The sequence below is a fragment of the Frieseomelitta varia genome, unplaced genomic scaffold (genome assembly GCF_011392965.1).
Source record: "Frieseomelitta varia isolate USP_RPSP 00005682 unplaced genomic scaffold, Fvar_1.2 scaffold_198, whole genome shotgun sequence".
Classification (NCBI taxonomy): Eukaryota; Metazoa; Arthropoda; class Insecta; order Hymenoptera; family Apidae; genus Frieseomelitta; species Frieseomelitta varia.
Genome location: NW_025109727.1, coordinates 480,363 through 506,697, shown reverse-complemented (window position 1 = coordinate 506,697; position 26,335 = coordinate 480,363). Strand labels below are relative to the sequence as shown.

The 26,335-nt window shown below is 35.9% G+C and overlaps 2 protein-coding genes across 13 annotated transcripts in view; one reads left to right on the top strand and one right to left on the bottom strand.

Moving 5' to 3' along the window:
* The window catches only part of LOC122526844, a 76,169-nt gene extending 64,907 nt beyond the window's left edge, over positions 1-11,262 (top strand). For 8 of the 10 annotated variants that reach the window (XM_043650427.1, XM_043650426.1, XM_043650425.1 and 5 more), the window contains 4 exons: positions 82-408; positions 1,568-1,741; positions 2,250-2,533; positions 3,251-7,477. In XM_043650427.1, the coding sequence (XP_043506362.1) occupies positions 82-408; positions 1,568-1,741; positions 2,250-2,512 (764 nt within the window). In that variant the 3' untranslated portion in view covers positions 2,513-2,533; positions 3,251-7,477. Of the gene's footprint in view, positions 1-81; positions 409-1,567; positions 1,742-2,249; positions 2,534-3,250; positions 7,478-11,141 lie in introns of those variants that run through there. The other 2 variants (XM_043650421.1, XM_043650422.1) reach the window with 2 other exon arrangements.
* LOC122526847 (prostaglandin E2 receptor EP3 subtype) lies at positions 88-26,335 on the bottom strand. Of its 3 annotated transcripts, XR_006306226.1 has the most exons (7): positions 25,165-26,335; positions 23,097-23,336; positions 14,423-14,600; positions 13,858-14,096; positions 11,157-11,385; positions 774-900; positions 88-218 (listed from the first exon to the last, which is right to left on the bottom strand). XR_006306226.1 is itself a non-coding variant. In XM_043650437.1 (6 exons), exons 1-6 carry the CDS (start codon positions 25,366-25,368, stop codon positions 9,258-9,260), a joined length of 1,203 nt encoding a protein of 400 aa, XP_043506372.1. In that variant the 5' UTR covers positions 25,369-26,335; the 3' UTR covers positions 7,856-9,257. The 3 variants fall into 3 exon arrangements, 2 of the variants coding, with proteins under 2 accessions (XP_043506372.1, XP_043506373.1); XM_043650437.1 differs by lacking the exons at positions 88-218; positions 774-900 and adding an exon at positions 7,856-9,370; XM_043650438.1 differs by lacking the exons at positions 88-218; positions 774-900 and adding an exon at positions 7,856-9,370 and having other exon boundaries at positions 14,423-14,597.

The following is a 26,335-nucleotide window of genomic DNA, read 5'->3' as shown; positions in this document are numbered from 1 at the left end:
CTTTGGCATATTTGTAACGTGAGTCAGATACTCTCAGTATTTGACACTATATAAAAATAATAAATTATCGTTCAATTACAGTGGGTGGTTGGAACACATCCGATCCGACGACAGTCTCGGTGGGCACAGTGGCTTCTCCAGTGACGAAGATGCTTCCAGTGTCTGGGAAACTTTGGTGCGGCTGCCACAATTCCGTAAAAATCCTCAACACCAACACGCTGGACATAGAACACACATTCGCCGTTAGCAACGACACATCATTGTCGGTTTCCTGCATGGCGAGTTCCGGTGGGCTAGGAGTTTGGATCTCTTTGCACAATAGCGCCGTGCTGCGATTGTTCCACTCTGGTAGTTACGAATGCTTGACGGACATCAACATAGCACCAGCTGTCACCAAAATGCTTACCAGTAAGTTTCTACGTATCTCAACTTTCAAACAAACATGTTGCCTTGTTATTATTGATATCTTATGTTTTTTGTATTAGTCGTATCTTTAAATTTGAAATTCAAATGTTTCAATTCACGTTTTATAATATTCAGCCGACGACACCATTTTTTTCTTTTGCCTAGGTTTTCATTGTTTGAATTATACTTTTAGAAGAATTCACATAAATATTTATAGTTCTAATTATCAAGTAGGAAAATATTATATATTATAGCTCGTTACTTTTCGAAAGTAACTTATTGCAAACTAATTTTGAAGTTCAGAAATTGAGTCTATCTGAGAGGAAGAATTCGAGTCTAAACAGAGTATATAGAATTGGAAATCTTACCTAACGTGGAAGACAAATGTAGAAACAGTACAGTCCTTTCAATAGTTTCACTTTCCAAATTCGTTTCACGAGTAGACGTAATCGTTGCTCCTCACGAAATGAAGCGAAAAGTTCTCGTCCTGGTTTCCTATTTGTGGGTTTGTTTTTGTTTAAACAAGTTAAATTACAATTAAATAAAAAAAAAAAATAAAAAAAATGAAACAGACATTGAACATGCATAAGAACGTTAGAACAGAGATCGGCGAATTTACAAAAATGTATGAAGAATTGATGAAATCTGATTTTTGTTACAATAAAACGCATATACTTCAACTTATTATATATATTTACAACCTATTATAGCATATTTTTTATTAACTATTGAAGATCACGTGACGTCATTGACCACCGATCGTTATAGTATTAATTGTTTTCACCATTCTATTACTTCTATTGTACTATCAAAATATAATATTACAATTTTCATTTATGAATTTGTCTCGGATGATAGAAGTGCTGAAGTAATTTCAATATCATAGAAAAATAAAAATATTGCTATACATTAGCTAGTCCCTATAAAATTTTATAGAAATTTCTATAAAATACATAATTTTTTATTTAGTTTCATTTAATGTCGTGTAATTACCGAAATACAATATCGATTTTAACTGTTAAATGGATTTATCATAGATTGGAAGTTCTCCAAATAAATTTCGTACGAACGGCTCGATGAAAGTCAATCTTACGCAAGCCGATATATATCCCCCGGATTTTGTTATATGGTATTTATTTTAACGGAAGCTTTAAACTTGCTGCAGGTTGCGATGACATAATACGACAGCACAAGGCCGCTTGTCTCAGGGTTACCGCACTTTTGGCTTGCAACGAGTTACTTTGGATCGGCACGAGCGCCGGCGTGTTATTGACTGTGCCAATTCCCCATATAAAGCCATCTACTCAGAGGATGTCCCAACCACCGATCGTGACTGGTACGTATTGACGTCATGTTCGATCGTTTATAATCGTAGCTTATTGCTTTCGATATAATTAGAAGCTGGCCACCGAGTGGACGAGTGTCCGCTTCGATACCGGCCAGATACCAGCCTCGATCGATCATTCACGAAACTTTTGGATTCCCCTGTGTATACGCGTAAACTAATAAATCTTGAAAAAATGCAGACTTTCTCGTTGGTACGGTTACTTTTAATCTGTGCTACGATTTAATTAACTGCTGAGAAGAGACTGATGTTTGTGGAGAAATTAAATTCAAGCGTATTTTGTTCCTCTGAATCTTATAAAATCTTAATAGTATGTATATTAACCTCCCTTGTAGAATTTTATCGCATAAAATACCTGATATTTTTTGTCTATTGGAAATAATAACACGAGAATATTGGAGAATAGCAAATTCTTCATTTTACGTAATTTGCTGTTAGTAGGTTTCGCGTTGGAGCTAACATTTAAAAAAGTAAAGTTATGTTTCGTTAAACTTGTCAGGTATTCCTCATGGACATACCGGGCACGTGCGTTTCCTCACATGCGTGGAAACGACGACGCTGCCGAAGCCAGATCCGCGTCCGAAGGTGAACAGATACTCGCTGAAGTCGAGCAAAACTCAACAGAACAACATCAATCGCGGGAAACTGCTGGTGATATCGGGCGGAGATGGTTACGAGAATTTCAGGGGTCCGCAGGCATCCGCCGAGCTGCAGGCTGGTCGCGAAGACTCGACCAATCATCTGCTGCTTTGGAAAGTGTGATCGAATCTGATATGGCCCTCGGTGAGTTCAGTTCGAAGCAATTGAATTTCAGTTTCACATCGTCGTTGGTAATACATATTCGATCGCATTGAATTTACAATTGTTGAAGGTCCGTGTTTCAACCTGTATTCGAAATAATGTTCATTAGGGGCTAAATTCTGTTAAGTAGTCACAATTACCAACGTAAATGATACGTTGCGATAAAAATATTTATCGTTTCCTACCAATTAATTTACTAACTAATTGATAATTTTATAGCTCCACAATTATGGTGTTTATAACGAACTATAATATATATAATATATATAAATAAATAAATATATATATTATATTATTATATATTATTATATTATCATATTAATATATAATATATACATTTATTATCTACACATGATTACAATTAAATAAGTAGTAAATAATAGGATAAAATTCAAGACACTTCCTCTGTACAAGCTCATCTCTGACCGCACACCGCACACTCGTTCATCGTTCATTTCTTCTCTCAAGCGTTCCAGCACCTTGTCTCCAAATCTTCTTTTGTTTCACACACATTCTTCCACACCTCTATCTTTTATTTCTCGAGCCAATCAACACACTATCGGTACCACCCCCAACACTAATTTCCAAAACTGTGTGAAATCCTGTTCAACTTCCTACTAACTCGGAACCTCGCGTCAGTGTCACCCAGTGTTTTCTCACAAAAAGTTTGATTCTCATGAAAGTTGGGAAATTTTGCAGGTAAGGGCCTCAATTCACTCACGTCGGCATGACATGCCGTGGGAATCGTTGTTGCGTGTGCAATCCACACGCGGTCGGGTCCGTCACTGTCCGATCGTGACTGTTCAGGACGTGTTCGCCCGACGATTTTTCAGGGAACGCGGGAAGGTTCTCTGGCTGATTTTGGCCGAGTGGATCAAAAGCAGAATAAGAGAGGTCCGTTACTTTCAGGGTGCCAAGGAGCACGCGTTCCAAACCGCCATGGAAATGGACTAGACAGCGTTTCTTTGATCGCGTACAATACGCGAGTTAACATCATCGAGAAAATCAAAATCCTCTTTGACTCTTGTTGAGGCTGATTTCGCTGTGAAGCTATTCGAAACGATTCACCGAAATCAAATTCAAAACCACAGAGATACACGTTCCGTACAAATGTTTCCCATCCAGCTCCAAAATTTAATTGTTAAATCGCGCGCATAACTTTGATTGTCATCGTTTTGAATGCCGTCTGATTTCAGTGAATCGTTTCCACGGGAGTTTGTACTTTTGCATCGGACCAGCGTGTATCGAACGCTGATTTCTCGGTGCTCGATCCCGCGACGCTAATTGATCGTGCGATCGCAATTTAGGTGTCGATGTGCTTCGATGTTCAATAAAGGAGGGTACAGGTGAACGACTGCGTACACGCGCGCTTCAACCAAATCGATTTAATTACGCGGTGTTATACCGTGTGCCCGTTCTGTTAAATGTAATATATGCTAACGTTGAACGCAACACCGGAACGCAATGGATTACGATACCTGGAAGAGCGTTGAATCGAGCTTATACACAACACCGTTGACACACTGGCCTAAAAATACCATTTAAAAATACGAAATGGGAGCTAATCGAGTTAAGAGTGCCAAAACGAATTTATCATTGTCCATCGATCGACGCAGCCGACGCGTAACACATCGTTGTTCGTTTGTATTGAATGATTCAACTGATCGCGACAGAATGTGTTCGTGTTTAATCGTGTAATGGAGTTCTACCGAATTCGCCAGGTTGAATAAATAACGAGAAGACTAAATCTCTTTCTTTCGATCGGGGAATCTTTGTAAACAGTGAATTGTCAAAACGGTTGTTTCAGTTGCTAGTCGAGAGAGTCCTAATTGATTTCGATAAAGCGAAAAATAATTATATCCCTAAGTGGATCTTTTGTATAATACAGTTTATTATAATTTAGTAATTTACGATGAATTAGATGAAATAGAAATAGATTTTCTTTCACGTGAGATCTTCTCAATCAATTAATTATGAATGGTCCACTTGAAGATTAAATGAAATATAAATTGCCCAACTTCTTGTCTTTCCGCGTATAATTTCTCATTTGAAGGAAAGTCAAAACGTTGTTGCAAACGAAACGAAAGGAAACGAACTCGTTGAAGACGTGAGAAAAAATTGCGGGAGTTATTATTGCCAAGGAATTCAAGGAAGAAAGGTTCCTCAAAGCTTCGTCGCGATAATTATCACATTGGCGTTTGGTTGTCTCTACGTCAGCGTTATTGGTACAAAAATTCGAGAGACCAATCCGCACAGTTTCCCCCCGTTTAGGGTGCATCTGGATAGATCTTAAGCTCTTTGTACGTCTCACGCGCGTTTTATTCGCTTCGCAATTTCGAGCGAGACTCGCCTGACTTTTTTACAACTTCGAGGACACACACGATCAACATACAGCGTATTTGACAATAATTAATTGATATCGATCACGCAGATAATCTTACGCATGACCAAATGTCCCGCGATGCAAATCATTTCCCTCTCGTCTTTGACTTTTACGATATTTTCGATTCTCGCGATATTTCGTCCCTCTGATTTCCCTTTTCGCACGAAACGTTCGCACGTCGATCAGTTGCAACGATACCGAGGCCGTGACTGCAGGACTCTTGCCACGATGATACCTTTTCAACGCTAGAACTATCAGACTGGCTCCTGTGATCAATTCGTAATTTTTCGCGGGGACTCTCACGCGAATATTTGAAGATTTGAATAATTTCTCGTAAAACACGGTCTGTTTGAAAAAAGTCTCTATACGCTACACTAGAATTTTGAAGAACGGCAAACGAATAACATTTATATAACAATTGGACTGGAAAGAAACACGATGATGAGATTAAAAATGTTTATTGCATGGTACGAAGGTTTTTTTTGTATTGACTGTGTATAAGTGAAAACTTATCGAACGTTTCTTGTCGTGTTACAGAGCTTTTTCCTGTTTCTTAAAGAGTTTCGTTTTCCTGACATTTTCTGACGCGTTTTGTACTTTAGACGCCAGTTGTTCTAGCATCGAATCAAAACCGAGGGCACTTTGCAGTTTTGTTGACCAATCTTCTTTCGTTCATTTGACGAACTTTAGATCTCTCACGGAGCCGAGATTAGGTGTTCAAAGTATCAAATATACTTTGTGATTTTATGACAACGTTTGCAAAAAAAAAATATATATATATATATATAAAGAAGAAATAAAAATTATTGTCCTTACGAGAAATTGAAAGAAATTGTATGGATGCGTTGTTTAATTATATAATACGTGCAAAGAAGAAGGAAAAAGAAGAAATGAGAAAAAAATGAAAAGATGTAAAATATGTAAAAAAGAAAAAGAAGAGAAAAAATAAATTAGTGTTTCTGGAGAGATGGTATCGTTTTATTAGAAGAGCCGGCGACACATCAAAATGCTTCAAGACTGACTCGAATAATTTCAATGAGCGAAGCACAAAACGATTCGTTTTAACCCAGCGTCGTATTTAATCGATAATATTGATACGAGGAACGATGGGATCTTGATCTTTCTCGACCGGCTCGAACTGAGAAACGATTGCAAGATTCGCTCTACGATCGTCGTAGAGAATGGAGGCATCATTCTCATGTGTATTATATAATTATCGACATACCTGTACGTGTGATAAATCATTGTTCACAAGCCTACCACTCGAGAACGAGGTGTAGTCGATAGAATTGATATAATGAGGTCACACATGGTCGTGAATGATTTGAACTTATGCAAGTTTCTTAACCTGGCGTGTAAAACTTCGATACAAAATATACATATTGTACACTGCGTGAAAAGCAAATCATCCATTTTCAGAATTTTTTTAAAATGTATACTATACAGAAATCTTTTTAATTGGCTACTGAACAAAATCTGATTGATAATCAATAGTTCCTGGTTAATATATTATACTTGTCTTTATAATGCAAGTTAATAGTTTCAGTATGTCACTTGAACACTCTAAGGAACGTAATTACAATGCTAGCGAAATACAGAAATTCTTCAAAAAATCTCAACATCTCCGTAGAATCGGATCCAAATTCTTGAAATATCTTTACTAGACCAAAGAAGAAGACACGGTTCCAATTCCAAGCAAGATCTCGAGTTCCTTATCTTCTATATGTCTGAAACTCCTTCAAACTTTCGAAAGATTTTTATTGCCTTTCAACCATTTTTACGACCTTATTACATCTCTTCCAGCGACTATGCAATCCGTTGCTAGTAAAAATCGTTGGCCACGTACGGGGCTTATATTTTGTTAATCGGTGTGATTTCTATTACCGTAGTCACATAATTATACGTGTTTGCGAGCGACTGACTGTGCTCAACTGACTGCGTGGAAAAAGGCAGAGCCAACGAAACGAAAGAGAAGCACGAGAAAATCAGGTTTTTGCGTTCTTTCGCAAAAGAATGAAAACGAATCGGAATTTCCTCGCGAGGCAATCAACGTGTGCAGTCCATATCGTTTGTGACAGATGATGATGATAAGGATGCAACTGCGTGTATCGGAAGTATAGACGATTGTTTTGTTAGTCAAGAGGAATTTCGTTACGATCGTCTTTGTTTATTCTTCTTTTTTCCTTTCTTTTTCCTTTTTTTTGTTTTTGTGTCTCGTAGCGTGGAGATCGAACGAACATCCTTGATCGACGAGCATCGGGTAGAACGCGAGAGACGAGTGGTGGGATTAAGCTATCGAATTATTATTATTTATTGTAGCTACTTAAGGTGTATGTGAAAGTACGCGAAAGACGTATCGCGATTGATACTGTACTGTACGAATGCATCTGTGGTATATTTCTAGTGTGCAATAAAAACGAGAGAAAGAGGGGTGTCGTGTATTCAGCAACGATCGCGTCCCGTAAGTTATTGATTAATGTTGTTAAGTGTCTAGAAGCAAGAGAGTACGTAACTGCGTATGAAATATATTTGTATTATATGTACTCCTTCCTTCCCACCTGTGTCGTTATTTCGTTCCCCCGTTTCACTCGCGTCGTTTTTGATGATCGCTAATTCGAAATTTTTAATTCGTTAATTAACTGCCACGAAAATGATCGCGGAACAATTATTTGCTGGATAAAGAATGGACCGAGTTGATGTAATTCAGTTATTTGAATTTTCATTGGATCTCACACAGTACTATTATTATTTATCTCTTACTTAAAATTGAAAACGATCCGAAGTATTAATCCTTAATTTTCATATTGAAGTTTACGGTAGTATTCTTGGGATTTGTTAACAAAAAAAAGAGTGATTAAAGTTTATTAATATCGTTACATCGATACAATAGAAAGTGATAAAATATTTTTATTACACCGGGCTTCTGCAACAATAGCAATTTACGGTAACGTTTATTAAATATGAAATATGCACAAGATTGCATACAATATATTCACATGTGATAAATATTTTCATCAGTATATATTTTATACATTTTATATATATATATATATGTGTGTGTGTGTGTGTGTTTCTTTCTCAAACTCTATTACAGTTTTATATAAAGAAGTAGATCGTACGATGAAAATACGCTTTAATATTTAATACTTTGGTAAATTATCTCTTGCATATTCACAACTATATTGCACGCTTGCATTAATTCATTGACTAGACTAACATTTACGTAACCGTGACAGAAATTTGCATCGCGATAATTTCTCGTTCACTTACATACGTATTCGAATATACTTAACTGTACTTCTCTTTGTAACAACACTCCGCACTTCTTTACGCAAGTAGTTTCCTCTCCGAGGAAAGAATATATTCAAGCCAATTTTTACAACTTACAACTTGGAAAAATGTTTGAAAGAAAAAGGAACATCGAACAAACGACACTCACTCTCACTTGCAAACGAGTAGAGTCTTATATACATATAATTTGCCAGCTATTTTATATAATCTCGAAGCTTCACATTAATATAGTAACACTTGCGATGATAATTTTTTTGGAATGTCGTTCACTTACGTCCCGTGAAAGATGCAACAATACAAAAAAGTGAAGAGGAAGAAGAAAATAAAAACCTGCAGAAATTTTGAAACCATCTATGCAAAAAACACCACATTCTTTTTTTACAAAGAAAGTGGAAAAATTAATTAACGAGAAGAACATTAAAATTACTATAAAATGAACCATGTACAATAACACAACTAAACGAACACTGATAACGTGCTAATTGTACACGAAAAATGAGCGAGGTATCAATCTCAACGCACCTGATTCATCCCTCAATTACTCACTCGCGTAATCTTGAAGATCCCTCGAAACGAAATTGATTTCATACAAATAACTCTCGCTTTAGATATTTCGACAATGCTCGAATCTTTCTAACTGTTAAACCAAAATTAAATAAAAATTTCGATCGACATCGATGCCAATTCAAAGCAACAGATTATTCGATGAAACATTTGGCCGTAAAGTAACGATTATAATCTCTTCTGAAATGTTTGACTCGACGCAATAGACTTATCACTTTGTTCGTTCGGTAAAATATTTCAATGACATTCTTCTAACCAAAAAGTCGAAACAACGATGGTGATTTCGTAATACCAAATTTTCTTCGTAATTTCGATGCCAATCGCAAGTACTGGATTTGTACCAGTCGTTTGTATATTCTTGCATGCAAGCGAAGATCTTCCGACTGTTCTCGAAGAGCGTGCCGCTCAAACTTGGCTGACATCGTGACTCTTGAGCCGTTTCAGGAAGATCGTTCGCTGAAGCCTGTCTCAGACCGACGCCGACACTAAATGAGGATCGTGTTCCTCGCTGACCGGCGTGGAGGGTGCCTCGGTGATCGGGGTCGACGGATCACCACTGCTGCCCTGGTGGTCTGTGGTACCTGTCAGGTGTTAGAGAGTCCAATTTCAATCGTACGGATCATCAACATCGGGCTAAAACTGACAGAGGAATGCTACCACTCCTCGTCAAATATTCTTCATCAGTCAGCTACGTTAATGAGAAAACTGATTGCCAAACTAGGTAATTACGCTATCGCTAGAAAGTTTGGGGCCACGCTTGTGTAGTTGAACGGTTGGAATTTCTTGATGGAAAAGTTGGAATTTTATTCCATTAATAAAAATTATTATAAGTTGGAATTTTATTCCATTTTTTTTTATTTTTTTTTTTTTATAATTACGTTATGGGAAGTATACAGGGGCTAGTTAGTTTTCAAATGTTCCGACGAATCGACTTTAGTCACTTTAGTTATTGTTAAATCACTACATTCAGGAATGTATGAGAAATCAAGAAATTAAAATATACTTCGCAATATATTAATAAAGGAAAAGTGCGCGAATTAGGTAAAAGTGCAACGAAATATTGTTACGTGCTGCAAAATTAAAAGACGATACTGCAGATCTACTGAGAAACAGTAAATTGCTTTATTTTCTAGTCTATCCTTCTTGATAAATGATCCCAAACTTGTTGAACGATAGTTTTAGAACCATAAAGAATTCCCCTTTTTACTTCCGCTTGATCTTCGCTGCTGTACTCGATTGAAAGAGATCGATTGATAGAGAGCAACGATCAGTGGATTAAATTAGACAGTGAGAACGTATTATTAGAACACATTAGACTGATTAGAAAAATCAACGGATTAAAATTGATTAGAAGATTGTACACCACATTGATTAAAAAAAAAAAAAAAAAAAAAAAAATGATAGGAACGTGTTAAGTGAACACTCAAACATATTTAGGTAAGTGGTAATTTGTTTGTTCATATCGTCTTTAAGAATCTGCGAAAGTCCTCGATTTGGGAAGATAGACTGATAATGGTCGTCCCTTAGTGGGACTTTTCTTTATAGGACTTTTTATTTCCCGTTCACGTGCCATGAAGAAACCACAGTAGATTTCACTTCGATAGTTAAACTTAAACATTCACGTTAAATTACAGGTTGAAAACCAAACACACCTGGGTTCAATTACCCTTTGTTCTTTAGTCGTTCGAACGTTTAGAAGTAACACAGCGGTTAGTTGGAAAGGTTCGATTATACAATGTAAAAATAAGTCACGCAATTGCGACGAGTGGTATCTTACGTTTTTTATTTAAACATGAAACATGTTGCTAAAACGGTATTTCGTATTAACAGAGTATTAAAGTATCGTTGTTAATATATTATTACTAATAATCATTAAATATTGTTATTGTTAAATATTAATATACAGCGCTGAATATCGAAGACCACACGAGAGAAACGTGGTAAATTCATTTTTCTCAATTTCGCAACGTCTTTTTGTCATTTATCGATTGAAAAGAAATATTCCAACACGAAATTGTTGAAGAAGGGAATAACTTAATAGATTCGAAGATGTAAATCTTAATTAACATTACACTGCACAATTGAATTTCGTTAAATTAAATTAATTCCCCGAAACAAGTAACATCAATCCCAAATAATAATTGAATGGAGAAAGATATTTTCGATAACAATGTAGAATTTAGAAAGAAGAAAGGCCAAGAAATGTAACTTATCACGTTTACCACCTGTGGTCTTCGTATCAAATATCCAAAGTTGATTGAATGAAACGTTTGCATCAAGTTTGTATACTGTCGGTCCCACTTGCGTGACTAATCGTTCCCATCTCCTCTAAACACGTAATTTCCGTTTCGGATTGACGAAACTCACCATTGAACGAACTCGACCGGCTTCTAGCTGGCCAACAGATCTTGCACAGGGGTTTCAGAAGACGGAATCTCGGACGTGGCATCCTCAGCAGTACGTAGATGTACGGATCCAGGGTGAAGTGAATGCAAAGAAGCACGTCGGCCGCCAAGTGAAACATACGAATCAGTTTACGCGCCAATATCGCCTTCTGAGGTAGCTGCATCGCGAACTGCGCCAATGGGATGGAGATCTATCGAAACGAAACGACAATAAACTTTTGCTCAACCAATTCTTTCCCTCATAAATTTGCAATTCTGTTGCATGATTTTTCAGTGCATTTAATCTTTGAGATTTAGAACATATTATATTTATAATATATATTATTTTATATTTATATTGCATACAATAATATATATTATTTTATATTTTTATTGTATATAATAATATATATTGCTTTATATTTATACTGCATACAATAATATATATTATTTTATATTTTTATTGTACATAATAATATATATCACTTTATATTTATATTGCATGCAATAATATATATTATTTTATATTTTTATTGTACATAATAATATATATCACTTTATATTTTTATTGTACATAATAATATATATTACTTTATATTTATATTATATATAATAATGTATATTATATATTTTACTTAGAATGTTCACGACAGAAATAAAATTGAAGAACTAGCAAAATGGAAATTCGATGGAAAATTATTCCACCACAATAATATATTTTGTGCACCATTTTTTTATATTACATTTATCGGAATTTTACACTTTCGAACGTCGTGTTACACGAATGCATAAAATTTTACAATTTAACGATTAATCGGTACAAGTCTGAAAGTGAGGAATTTTAACAAGCGTGTACATCATGCAGCCTGAATATGTCAAACGTTTACGAAATTATCAAACGCAATGGGCGACGACTCTACGAATCGTAATTATACTCAAAGGTGAACTGGCTGAAAAAGTGTCACGGTCACCGGTAGAATCAACATGAACCCACGCGGTTAGGGTCAAACGACAGAAATACACGGCCATCGACGGCGGATGTCGAGGGAAAATTTTCTTCGTTGTTTCTTATTCTCAAGATCTCTGCCAACGTCCGTTCTTATTCGCAAGACAAACGCGTTGGAAAGATCGATTGGTTCGCGAGCGTCCCGATCGATCGTACGTGACGATATTCCAAACTGAATCCTCGCGTTTAACCTTCGTCCCGAGCGAACCGGAAATGCGTCACACACGCAATTTCGCTCGAGCGTTATAAATCGTTACATTGTTTTCGTCGTCTCGAAACGCCTTGGAAACGAGGAACGAGCAAACGAATTGCAGTTGAAAATTGCAAGCTCGAAAAACGCGAGATTCGAGTAATTAATCAAACGTATCGTCGTACGTTTCACACGTTAGGCAAGATGCTGAGCGGATAAGAAGATGGAAATGCGGAATGCTCGTAAGTATGCAATCGTCGTATCACCGAGTGCATTGTTCGAGACGATTGTATTCTTGCCGGCAGGATACTGTTGGATTAAAAATTCTGGAATGCGACAGCTTCCGACCTGATTTCCTTGGAACGATGCGAGATTTCTTGCGATTAATTCGCGAATCAGTTTCTCTACGAAAGTATTATTAGTTCGTTTGTTATTAATTGGGATGGGAAGTCTATGTTCCTTTCCGGGTTATTTTTAAAACAATCATTCAGATTTCGAGATTGGAAATAGAATGTTTATAAAATTCTAGAAATACCCTGATTATTGTTGGAACTTATGGCTCAACGATAATAACTTACTATATATATTACGAGTGTTATTTTAATAGTAGATGATTTTCTTCAGTAAGTTAATTTATGAGTGTAAATAGTTGGATCATCGATTAATGAATTGGAGAATATTTTCATAAAAAATATAATTAATACTGTATGGTTTTTGACCAAACTATCCTTTTCAATCAGTTTAAAACGACTTCATCGACACGTTGACGAAAAGCAATTAAACAACAATTAACGATCGGTACCGATATTGAATCAAATATGGTCAAGTTGATTGCCAATTGTTGGACGGATGTTCCAAGCAAGATATATGGTGTAGAATCAGAAATTATTTGCTTCTAAAGTCCTGTCACGGCCAACACGACCGCGAATTTTATCGATGTTTCGCCGACGTCGGAGCAAATATTATCGTCGAAGGATCTTCGAAAATCGCGTCACGTAAACGCCGTTGCCTCCATAAAAGAGAGAAGCTCTTTTCTCATAGACTTCCTTCCTTCCTGGCAAAATGTATCGTTACGACGAATTAAAATTAAGAAGTGGATAATTGCGCCAACACAATTTTCCGACAGTTCCGATATTTATGGAAATTTGGTAATTTCAAATTCATTTTTGCCTCTAAAAAACATTTCTTTCGCTTGGCGAAAATCGAGGAAAGCTAAATTTACTGGAAAACTGAAACGATGTCAGTTACAGTGAAAAAGTGATAGGAAAAGTAAATCGATTAGAAATATTTTTTCTAACCCGACGGAAGTGTCCGAGGACGGGCCTTTTATTCAACGATGTCGATAGCGGAAGTGCCGAATGTGACGCATTCTTTGAATTCCAATTAGCTTGCCAAAATGATACTTAGCGAGCGTCGTTTAATTGCCGTGGGTGTTCCGGCGCTGGAAGGAATTAATTCAATCAATTACCGCGACGATCGATTGCTTACCATTTGTGGCATCCAACAGACAACAAACGATATCGATAGTACGGCCATCAATCTTGCGAATGCCCTTTCCTCCGCGGTGGTGACGATCTCTGGCGTTGGCCCCGTCACTGTCAATAACGGTTTCGCTCTTGACGATGATCTCGTTACTCGCCGTAGTACACCGGCTCTGCAGTTCAGTTTGCTGAGCGCCCTGGAAACCGCCAGGTTGCACCAAACGATCGACAGACAGAGGACCGTGCCTGTTCACGAAGAAATCACGAAGATTTGATACTCGTGAAGATGGATGTGCCCGACTGATGCTCGATACGATGATAAATTAAATTAAACAATGCGCGAAAGTCTCTAAGTTTGGTAACTTTGGAACAGTCTCTAAAATATCTCCAGATCACCGGAGTCCTCATCTTTTCAGTCTCGTGAGAGATAAAGATCATTCACACGACTGATATATTGAGAAAAAAAAAAAAATTGTGTCATCAAGATTCTGCCATACTGAGCTATTACACATGTATTTTGTAGTCGAGGCACGTTTATCGATTTATCGATCGCTATCGCACTTGGTACTCACCGAAAACGAACCAGACGTACGCGTAGGCGATATCAGCTGGCTCGGTCGCTTCTCGATATCGAATACATCGTTCACCTTTGTAGTATACACCGAAACCCATAACTGGCATGCTTGTCAACGCCAGGGCGATTAACCAGAGTAGCAGCATGCAACGTACAATCATCGGGTACGTCACCTGCTAGAGAACACACGCGTGTCACAGATTGAATAGCACAAGAGTCAGGTAATTACATATATACTTTTCATCCATAGTGCTCATTGTACATTTTCCATCCACGGTATTCTAACAGTGGAGGATGGAAAAAGAGATTTAGGGCTTGATAATTACAGTCTACGTGGCTAAATATTTATTTCGTTATTTGAAGAAGAAAAACGTGAAAGATTCTTAAAAATTAGATTTTTTAAAGAAATTAATTTCATTATGAATTTACCCTACAATTTAATGTCAATTTAATCTTCAATTTTGATAATTACAATCTAAACAATGATCTTAGAGTTTCGAATGAAAAATGATATGTTCACCTGCTCTTCTAAACAAACTTCTCGTTCAAGTAAGTATGCACAGTAAGGTTAAAGGGACAGAGTTGCATCAGTTTCTTTCGATTCCATTCACAGCCACGTGCCTTTTTTCAGCACGTACGGTCGCATCGATCCATTGCTCAATGACACAAAGCCAACGAACTTCCATGAATGACGCGTGGGCGCGAGAAACAGCTGAGGAATATCGATTCTAATGGACCGATTGTTACAACGAGCAATCGGCAAATATATTAGAAGGGGAAGAACTTTGGCTATTTCGTAAATCGCTTCAACATCCCCAGATAGTACGAGAAATTTTTATGAATGAATACATATACAGAGGCTGCAAACAACATCTTCAATTACCAACAAAATCTTTTTTCCAATTAGATTCTACGTTTCAATTTCGTTGTGTCAAATTTTTATAATTATATAGAAATGTTACTAAATGATACAAAATTTAATACGTTTGAATCCAATTTAATAGAAATATCATAAGTGGATTTTAAACAGTGGTTGCAAAAATATTCGCGCACACCTTTGTTCCTCAAATAGAAAATTTTTTATAGTTACTACGTACTATTTATTATTTAATTATGTTATAATAGAAATACAATGGAAATAACTTTCGTAACCGTTGGAAAATATTTTCTTTCGATCGCACAATCAACTTAAAATAGTTGAACCCGTGATCTGCGTCACTGTATCTTCGGGATTGTTGACTTGCCTTAAGTTTTATTTTAGACGTACGGGAAAATTTCGGAAAAACGAGTCGCTGTGATATCATTGTTTACGTAGAGCTTCATCAAGTTTCGTCATCGAGCAGACGATTTTCGAGCGAAACCTTTGAAATCCAAACAAAGCAGGCAGAATAAAACCGTATCTTCTTCAGATGTCGCGTTTAAGGTTTGATCGGCGCTAGTTGTCTACGACGCTATCAAAATTTATATTTTCAAAGATTTTTTTAGCCATATTGCAACAAGTAGAACTGTTTTGATACAGATATCTGTTTTATAAAAATAAAATAGCGAACAGAGTGATGTTCTCAGTGTTTTATTTGACACAAGGGTGCAAGTATTTTGAATCTACAGAGTCAAATTTGGTCTAAACATTCGAACTGACGTGAGATATGATTTTTCTGGAAAGTCTCAGACTGGGTACTAAATTCTCACTGAAATTGGATCGAAACCCCCAAGAGTTACTCTTTATTCATTCCGTAAGTTGACCTGAGCGTTCAATTTCGTCTGATTGAATTCGGTTCAACCCCAACATCCCAACCATTTCATTTCCAACAACGGAAATAGAAAGAGGGAAACACAAGGTTGATGTCAGTAATTTACAACCTATTTCAGGCACCCAAAAAATAAGGAACTTTGCGACATCATGAATTTCTATCAACCAATTTTAAACATCTAATAATTTCGCTATTTCCTTCGTCTTCAGCTAGTATAAAATCCATTAAAATGTCAATCCAGTTTGTAAGATGATTGTTTAATTGATTAAATGATTATGCATTTCTCTCGAGTGCAAAGAGGAAATAATAAATGAAATACTCGCTCGTGAAAGGTTTCAATTAAAATGAGAAAAATCATACAAAATCTTTATCAGAGATCGTTTGATAATTTAATTGGAACAATCGTGTATACTTTTCTCGAGCCAAGGAGAGAGATATTCTTCGTATCATGTTCTTTTTTAATATCTACGTCCGAAACAAACGTACAGATATCATTGCTCGGGCGTGACAAACGTGTTAACCTTAGGAAATGAAAGAAGGGACGAAAGTTTCACCGAGAATTCCGAGTCGTTCCTTTGCGGAAGTGGTCTAAGTGTTCTTTAAGGGGGAAAATGAAGGTTTATTCACAAAGGGAAACTGGCGGCGTTCAGTACCGCACGCGAAATAAAGGAACCGAGGGAAACTGTAATAACTGTTCAGACTTCGTATCGTCTTTAAAGTATCTCTGCTTTTAGCGTTACTACCTTCTGAGAGATAGAAGTTTCTCTTTCACAGTCACGCAAAGAATTGTTTCAAACATGCATGGAATGACCAATTGTTTGATCAGAGTTAAGGAATAACTATTTTGTGATTATTTCTGTAATTATTACTGAAAGCAGTCACGGTAATTATAATCGTGAATTAATCATTTCCGATATAAATCAATATACCATCACCATATATCATGATTATTGATTTAATATTCTGCAATCATCAATCTGTAATTTATAATAATTTAATGAATGATTGATCAGCATCATAATTTTTGTTAATTATAATCAAAGACGTATTAAAAGTGATTAATGATCGAGTGAATTTGCTTCGATTATTGGATTACTCAGTAATTATAATCATTAATCATACCTATGATTTCACGCTGGTCACAACTGTTAATCTTTAAGCTTAACTCTATTTTTGATATACATTGTTTTTTGAGGAATATTTTATATTTGCTTGTCAAATAAACTATTTCATATTTACTAAAATATTAAAATAAGGTTATTTCATATGGATTTCAAGACATTTCATATTTTCTTGTAAGATAAAGGTTTGTTTCTTTTGCATTATGTATTCTTTATAATTTTTCTGGTTCCACATCTCTTGTTTCAATATTAACTCACAATTTTTTGAATTTTCTGTCATTTGATTCAATCTTTTTACATAAATTATTTTAATCGTCTATAACCCGATGATAATATTTCAGGGTTAATGACAATAGGTTTCTAATAGAATATATTTTTGACGCGTGCATTTGGAAGCAGTACCACCAGATGATCTAAAAACGTTTAGGAACCTTGAATTTGATAGACACACCGAGTCAGAAGCTCGCATAACTGCGCTTCTTATCAAAGGAAACGTTGTTTCACGTCGAATAATTTCTTCCTTATGTGATTCAATGTTTATGACTATCAACTAATGATAAAATGTTTTGCAATCATTGGATTCAAAATCTAAATTACATAAAATTCAAAAGTAGAGTAGAAATATCTAGAAACGTGAATATTTATGACTGCAATTGTCAAATTTATTACTTTTTTTTTTTGTCATTAAAATAATATTGATAGAAAATTAAATATATAGTACATGTATAAGAGTTTGTAGAAAATTTTTTGGCAAGCGCGAAATTACAAAAAATATTATTAAAAAAAAAAATGAATAATCGGGCTAAAAATTCTTCGCTTAAATTTTCCATAAAGTTCGAAAGTTCCCAGATTAATTTGCCTTAATATACCGTGCTCGGATAAAATCAAAGAATGTGAGATAATATTTCGTTTCTTAATACCTCCAACAGAAAGAAGATAAGCGAAACATTGTCCTATTCTCTAGTTTACAGCGGGAAACGAATTTTCACGATCATGTTTCCGCGCGCCCTTAGACAACACGTCAACGTCTAATAGTTCATTTCTGTACAAGCGAAAATCTCTCTCACAGTCATAAATATCCTCAGAGAAAGAGCTATTATGAGAATCTGATGAGAAGCGAAAATTTCTCTCACAGACATAAATATCCTCAGAGAAAGAGATGTTATGGAAATAAAGTTGTCCAAATCGGGCATGTTCAACGATAAATAAAAAACTTAGTATCTTATATTTTATCTCCCGACAAATTGTGAAGATAATATACTGTCACAACAAGTTGGTAAATTTATGCTGAATCGTTTCTTTTTCATCGCGAGTTCGAAATATCGAGATGTTAACATTGATTTTGCCACTGTCACTGTTTTTGTCTTCTAGTATTAGTAAATTAAACATTAGTAACATTATATTAAACACTAGCAACTTTTCGATGAATCCTTTCGCTTTCTTCGTCAGTTTAAAATACCAAGGAGTTAACATTAGTTTCAGAACTATTATTATTTTCAATATTCCATTACGATATTAATAAATTTTAGACGAATATTTCTCCTTTCTTTGTGAAATAATCCACAAGAGATAACACTATCTTCACTTTTTAATCTTCATTAATTATTTCTCGAAATATTAAAAAAAAAAAAATGTTTCAGAAAAGAGTTGATACGTCGCAAGCTTCATCAAGCTAAAATTCGATTCTCGCAGAATGATCTCCATTAGTTTTAAGGGAGCTCAGAATTTTGTTTTATTTAATCAGAACATATACTTCGTGGAATCAGGATAGAGCGGAGACGATTTCTCAATCATTGGCTCGTGATTTTCGTCGGTTATTAGAAGCGAAAAACGAAATATTGGTCCCTGGTTCCTCGCGAGAGTGCATTCTCACGTCGTGAATCATTCTTCGCCGATTCATATGCTCTCTTATTCGTGTATTCGTCGTGAATATTCCATCATTCACGAACTTCCACTGCAAAGATAGACTCTGCATAAAATCACCGATAGAGATAATTTTGCGTGTTGCTCAATCATTGATCCAGTTTAGTTTGGCGGAGACAGGGATTCTTTATCTTTTTTTTTTTTTCATCAGACTCGGTGTTAAACTATCATCGGAACATGATTAAAACTGTGACGCTGGTATCCGAGTATTTATCATAGAAAAAATTCTAGGAATATTGTGATTATATTGATAAATCGTGAAATGAATCTGAAAATGTATATAGAAATTTCACGATATTTATTGCAAATGTACATTTGATAATACGGCATTAATGTGAATATCTTAAGTATAAAATGTTTTAATATTTTTGCAAAACACAGTGGCAGACAGAAGAAAGATTAAAAAAGTATTCCATAATATTTAAGAAGAGCAACGAATGAATGTAATATTTCAAAGCGATATGGTATTGATAAAATAATACAAAAATTACAAATATCAATGTTTGTAATTTTTTTGTATTTTTTCTTTTTTGCAATTTTTTACAAATATCAAACCTGGCAAATATACTCACGATAATACCTACAATATGTTAATAAAAAGTTGTTACACGTATTGGAATATTTTCGTGTACAATTGTATTTTTGTCGAAGATAATCTGCACCCGTTGAGGTGATACTAATCTCAAGTTAGTTCGTCGACTTTATAATTATCTTTTCATTCTCTGTTCTCGAAGTTACGCCACTGAAGATGAGGTCTATCACGTTACAAATTTATAGCGTGTTCGGAGAGTTCCCCAGGGTGACTACTAACAAGAGGACTGGATTTTCTAGTTTTCCTTTCAATCTCAGCTTTGAATCGACCGGCTGATTGTGGTCTATTTTTGATGATGCTGGTCGTTACAGCGGATATATGATACATACGGATGATGAAGTGGACGAATCCTTCAATTTTCTTTGGTATTTTGGAAAGGATAGAAATTATGACACAGTGACAGAACAAAATTAATTGTGACTTGCGATGAAAATTAATTACAACGTGTGTCTAACTATCGATAAACGATTGTAATTTTGATATTTTGGTGTAAATTGTGAATTTTAAATTACACGAATTTTTTAGGAAGATAGTTAAAATATTGGTACACTTTCTTCGTAGATCTTCGTGAGAGTTTATTATAGTAACGATCAGAATAAAAACACGTACAATTCACGGAGATAATTTCAATTTTTCGTTTACGAGCATTGTACGTGCGTAGATACACGCAACGCGAGAAGTTCAGTGAATTCGTTGCAGAAGTGTGGCTTAGATTAATTTCACTGACCCTGAATCTCCGCCTGTTGAAACTCGGGATACGTGCCACCTCCTTGTGATTCTTTACAAGCCTTTTCCTTTCATTACCTAATTTATAATGTAACATATGACATAAAATGTTAAATCTTGTTACTTCTGGAATAACTACTGGAGAACCTATAGAGAAATATTTTCTTCGCTCTCAAACTCTCAAGTGAAAGATATATATTTAAAAAAAAAATGAAAAAATAGGAAAGTTCTGTGAAAGAAATTTCTCAGTGAAAAAAAAAAAGTAAAAAGAATCGAGGACGATGAAATTTCAAGAATTAAAAATCAAAAGTTAAGAGGAATATAAAAAAACACCGAATACATTTAAATGATTTAGTGAAATGAGATATTGGATGAATAATGCGAATAATGGAAAGTAGCATGGCTGTTACACGTGGCTATTGGTTTACAATATAGGTCACGAATTTTTCACCATGACGACGCAACGAGTTCAATTGTATTCAACCGACGATAAAACACACGTGTTTCATTCCCAAGCCCATATACAGTCATTAACGTGTGAAATAATTTTTTCTAATCAGCACGCGAAATAATTAGCTGCCCGTGACCACGTAGATCTTTCCTTTTCTCGAAAATAGCCTGATTCTCGGAATTTATCATCCGTTATCGTTATCGTGGGAAATTCGACCGTTCACTGTGACCCGTGACCCCTCTTTAATCGTGTTTCTCTAATTCGTCCAAAAGATACGTATCAAAAAATTGCCATGTCTGGTGAAATTGTTTCAAAAATAATTCGAAGCGAAATAAAGCGAGGACAGAAGGAAGTAGAAAACAATTTAAAATAATAATGAAATTTAAAGGAACAACTTAGACTTCTTTCTTGAAGAAGATGTTCTTAGAGACATAATATTTTTTGTTCGACTGTTGTAATAGGAAACAGGATGTGCATTTTGGTAGTGGAACTGCATGCGGAGAAGCACTTGCTCCTCAGCCGATTTAAACAATTGTTTCCGCTGCGTTTTAAACGGCCGTAGATTGACTCAAACGGATCGTTGGCTACATCGAAGTGACAGACTTAATAATCGCGCACTATCAACTTGGATCTGTCTTCAGAATCCCAAGAATATCGATGCAAGTATTTCTTCTCGGGTTTCGCGGTACTTCAACGATCGAAAGAACTAATGACATCATTGGTTGTCAATGGAAAAGATTATTTTATATATAGTTTCTTAATCTTTTTTCATTATAACTTTATACTTTATGAAAGAGCCACAGTCAATAGATATTCTCAGCGAGATTGAGTTTTTTAACTAGAGCGCAGCAGATGAAATGATACAAAGAAGCAATTGTGTAATAGCTAAATCAACTCAAGTAGAATATTAATTGTTTCTATAGTAGCAGCCCCTGTAGCCACGATTCTTCTTAACGAGCACGCATAAACATCTTCCTGCAATGGCTGACGAGGTGCAACGAGACGTTAAACAGGTCCCTGTCATTTTTAATTAATATTCACTCTAATTCGAGTCAATGCTGTCTATTGAAAAAATAGGTCTGCTGCATACGTAGATCATTGTACGTCACGTGAACTTTGTCACGTACAGATAAAACCTATGAAGTTGGTTCGGCTATGTGATTGCGATGTTTTTCTCCCGTTTTTTATCTCCATGTCACATGTAGCTTTGAGGCATTGAAGTATATGAATCTTGAAATACGATTAATATAATAATGTCTAGTAGGTATCAAAACTATTGCTTTCATTTTCGACCTTGTCTTGTGGTCTGCAATAATTTTCGTAGATGGTAATAACGAAGTCCTCATTATCAAACATCATCAATCTATGAAGCCTTCTATCAATCATACATCAATAATAAAGTCTCCATTGTCAAATATACATCAATCATACAACTATCAAACATACATAGATCTCTCTCAAAGTGTCATTTATTAATTTCGTTCACTATCGAAGTACATTTACTCTGGAAAGGAGTGACTCATCAACTCCAGAATTTTATCCTAGAAAAATTTTCGCAGAAAGAAACGTCGAAGAATCCTGCGGAGAATTCGATTGATAATCGATCGTTTCAAGCAAGATTTTTAATTTCTAATCGTCGAATTAACTGTGAAAACAGCAAAGCTAATCAAATAGAAAGATCTCGAGCTTCAATTTGAATTTCAAGACTTCCGTGTTTGTCTTCCATCGCCAGGGTATCACAGCGAGGAAAGCTTGGCGCCGTTTTCCTGATCACGTTCGACTCGTGAATACAAACTATCGTGAATATCAATGACCAAGCGAAAGAAACAAAGCCTTTTCCACTTTAAAAATATATTCGACCCTCCGTAGTGTATACATTTATACGTCGTTCTGGAATATTGTTTCTCGAGGAATGAGGAAGGATTTAAGTCTAACTGGAGTCTACAGTCTGAAAAATATCTTGAAAGTGATGGAATTCGACGATGTGAAAGAGGACGCGAGCTTGAAAGGAAATGTAAGATTAAGGGGAAATCCGACGATAACCCCCTGTCAATGCCAAAGTCAGTGCCAAAGAAAAAGAGAAAGGCTTATCGAGGATCTTGACTTACCTTCTGATAAACGAAGGGCCTGGTTAAGGCTAGCCACCTTTCAGCTGCCATTACTATGGCGACACATCCACTGAACAATCCGAACAGCCTCCAGACAACGCGAAGGGAACAGAATCCTCTCGTAGATATCACGCTGCCTACGTAGATCGTGATATACATCTGCACCAACATTCCTAACAACGCGGCCAGATCGTTGGTTGCTAAACAGCGCAGCATCAGCAAATGTTTTCGATTCCTCCGCTGTAACAATTAATTTCGATTACGTGGTGATCGATCTAGAAATCATTTTCGGAAGTATTTCAATTTTTCTTGCAATTTAATACATTAGATTCATTCCTTTTTTTTTTTGTATTTTAGTTATATTAATTGTAGCTCGTACATTATTAATTTTCTTTTATTAAAAAATATATGTTCTTTATTGTTTTCGAAGGTTAGTAGAATCGAACGAGACGAAATGTGTTAAACGAAGAGTTTTCCTTCGTATTCTTGCCATAAAAGTGATCCTTTTGTTGAGAGACTCGTAGATTACGCTCTCGAGTTATCGCAACCAAAGAGTTTTTTTGGGATGGAACCGAGAATGACCCTATTTTATGGGCTTTATGGAAAAATGTCCCTATTTTATGGGCGTTTCGACCATTACAGTTCGCTATTTAGTATTTTTAAGAAATCTATGAGTCTCAGTCATGCGAGAGTGCAGGCCGTGTTATTCACTCAGTATTTAACTTTACGTTCAAATATTTGTTTCCTGTCATACGTTATATTTCATGATTACTATCAATCATCAGTGGCATTTGCTAGGCAAATACTTCTCGATTGTAATTTACTTTCTCCTCTGTTGGTAGTAAAAACAAATACAACAGATTTTAGAAAGTAATCAGTAGATTATCATATCGTAATTTTTAATGTTGTTTAAAAATTCAGTCGTTACTTATTAGTTAGTTGCTTTCTATGATCTAATAACTACAAAACGAAAGTGTCGATCGCGAACGCTATATTTCGTGATTAATTGCTTATCATGTTGCAGTCTTCAACATTGTTCAAGAATTCAATCGTTACTTATTAGTTAGTTGCTTTCTGTGATCTAATAACTACAGAATGAAAGTGTTACTATTACCTTATCACGATCGCGAACGCTATATTTCGTGATTACTATTGCTAGACAAAAACTTCTTGATTGTAATTTACTTTCTCCTTCGTTGGTAGTAAAAACAAATACAACAGATTTTAGAAACTAATCAGTAGATACCAATTATCATATCGTAATTTTTAACGTTGTTTAAAAATTCAGTCGTTACTTATTATAGTTAGTTGCTTTCTGTGATTTAATAACTACAGAATGAAAGTGTTACTATTACCTTATCACGATCGCGAACGCTATATTTCGTGATTATTATTGCTAGACAAATACTTCTTGATTCTAATTTACTTTCTCCTCCGTTGGTAGTAAAAACAAAATACAACAGATTTTAGAAACTAAACAGTAGATACCAATTATCATATCGTAATTTTTAACGTTGTTTAAAAATTCAATCGTTACTTATTATAGTTAGTTGCTTTCTGTGATTTAATAACTACAGAATGAAAGTGTTACTATTACCTTATCACGATCGCGAACGCTATATTTCGTGATTATTATTGCTAGACAAATACTTCTTGATTCTAATTTACTTTCTCCTCCGTTGGTAGTAAAAACAAAATACAACAAATTTTAGAAACTAAACAGTAGATACCAATTATCATATCGTAATTTTTAACGTTGTTTAAAAATTCAATCGTTACTTATTATAGTTAGTTGCTTTCTGTGATATAATAACTACAGAATGAAAGTGTTACTATTACCTTATCACGATGGCGAACGCTATATTTCGTGATTACTATTGCTAGACAAATACTTCTTGATTGTAATTTACTTTCTCCTTCGTTGGCAGTAAAAGCAAAATACAACAGATTTTTAGAAACTAATCAGTAGATATCAATTATCATGTTGTAGTCTTCAACGTTGTTTAAAAATTCGTTACTTATTAGTTAGTTGCTTTCTGCGATCTGATAACGAAAGTGTTACTATTACCTTATCACGATGAAAGAGAATAACCAGGGCAGACACGTTGCCGATCACGCCGGTAATATATACAAGCGTGAGCACCACCTGAGAGGCGAATGTCACGTGTCTCTTGGATGGATTCAGTGCACCGTTCAGTGCTAGGGTCGAGTTCAGCGTCGAATTCATCATCGACAAGGTTTCGTTCCAAACCTCCGTCGAGGTGAGCGACATCTCGATTCTCAGAACTTCCTTTCAACCACTCGTGGATCGATAGTCCTCGTGTTATGTCAAAATCGCTACGAAAAATAACGTTCGTATCGAGATCGTTTCGTCAGGCGGTAGTTTTCAAGCGGTTGCCTCGAAGATGCGATCAACGATGCAATGATTCAGAGAGCTCATTGTTTTATACGGATCTCGAGTAATCTCTTCCTATCTTCTCGTCTCTTGTTGTGAGAAACGAAGGGGGACTAGCACCGAAGAAAGCTGAAATTATTCCCGCCGAAGCATTATTCCACGACGACAGTTTCCTAAAGCGGCTTGTTGATCTTCAACGTTCATGTATCGCTGCAGTTATCGCTGCGTACTCTATTATCGTATCTTACTCTTCAACGTTGGCGCTGTTGCTGCTCACGCACACGCACACATATGCCGCTGCCTCAAGTTCCTCGCGAGATGTGACAACGTTGTATTCGGTCCCTTTTTCGAAAGGCTACCTGCAGTCCCTTAATCAAGTCAGACTAGATGCGGCAGTGGGCCACAGCCAGCTCAATTGCTCGCGTTTATCGATCGAAGGGAGCACAGAATCTCTGTGAAACCTGTTGCTACGCGCACACCGCGATTTCAAAGTGTCATCGACGATGTTTGTTTGATGAGTGAAGAGAACGAAACGGAATTTCAGAAGTTGATATCTGAACTCTTCGTCGTTTGTCGGGCGGATGAGAAGTGGTTAAATTATAAATTAATAATGACTGAGGCAGGTAAATTCGATCGACTGTCGACGAAATTTTTCTCAAACTTCTTTCAAACCTCGATCGCCAAATTGTTGAGGGAGAACGGCTCGACACGTTCTTCTCTGTTCCTTCTGTCGAAGATGTTTCAACGGAGAATTAACGATGCGAACCTTCGATTCCTCTGATCAAAGTTGAAGCTGCGGAAAAAGGGAAAAAGCACTTCCATCACTTCCTTCGATCGCGAGAGT

What these genes read in the sequence shown, in the direction of transcription:
- LOC122526847 (XM_043650437.1), bottom strand. Translation starts at nt 25,368, where the DNA reads ATGTCGCTCACCTCGACGGAGGTTTGGAACGAAACCTTGTCGATGATG. An exon ending in GGCCCTTCGTTTATCAGAAG is followed by an intron (nt 14,601 to 23,096) that starts GTAAGTCAAGAT and finishes TGTGTTCTCTAG; the next exon opens with CAGGTGACGTACCCGATGAT. An exon ending in GTACGTCTGGTTCGTTTTCG is followed by an intron (nt 14,097 to 14,422) that starts GTGAGTACCAAG and finishes CTTCGTGAACAG; the next exon opens with GCACGGTCCTCTGTCTGTCG.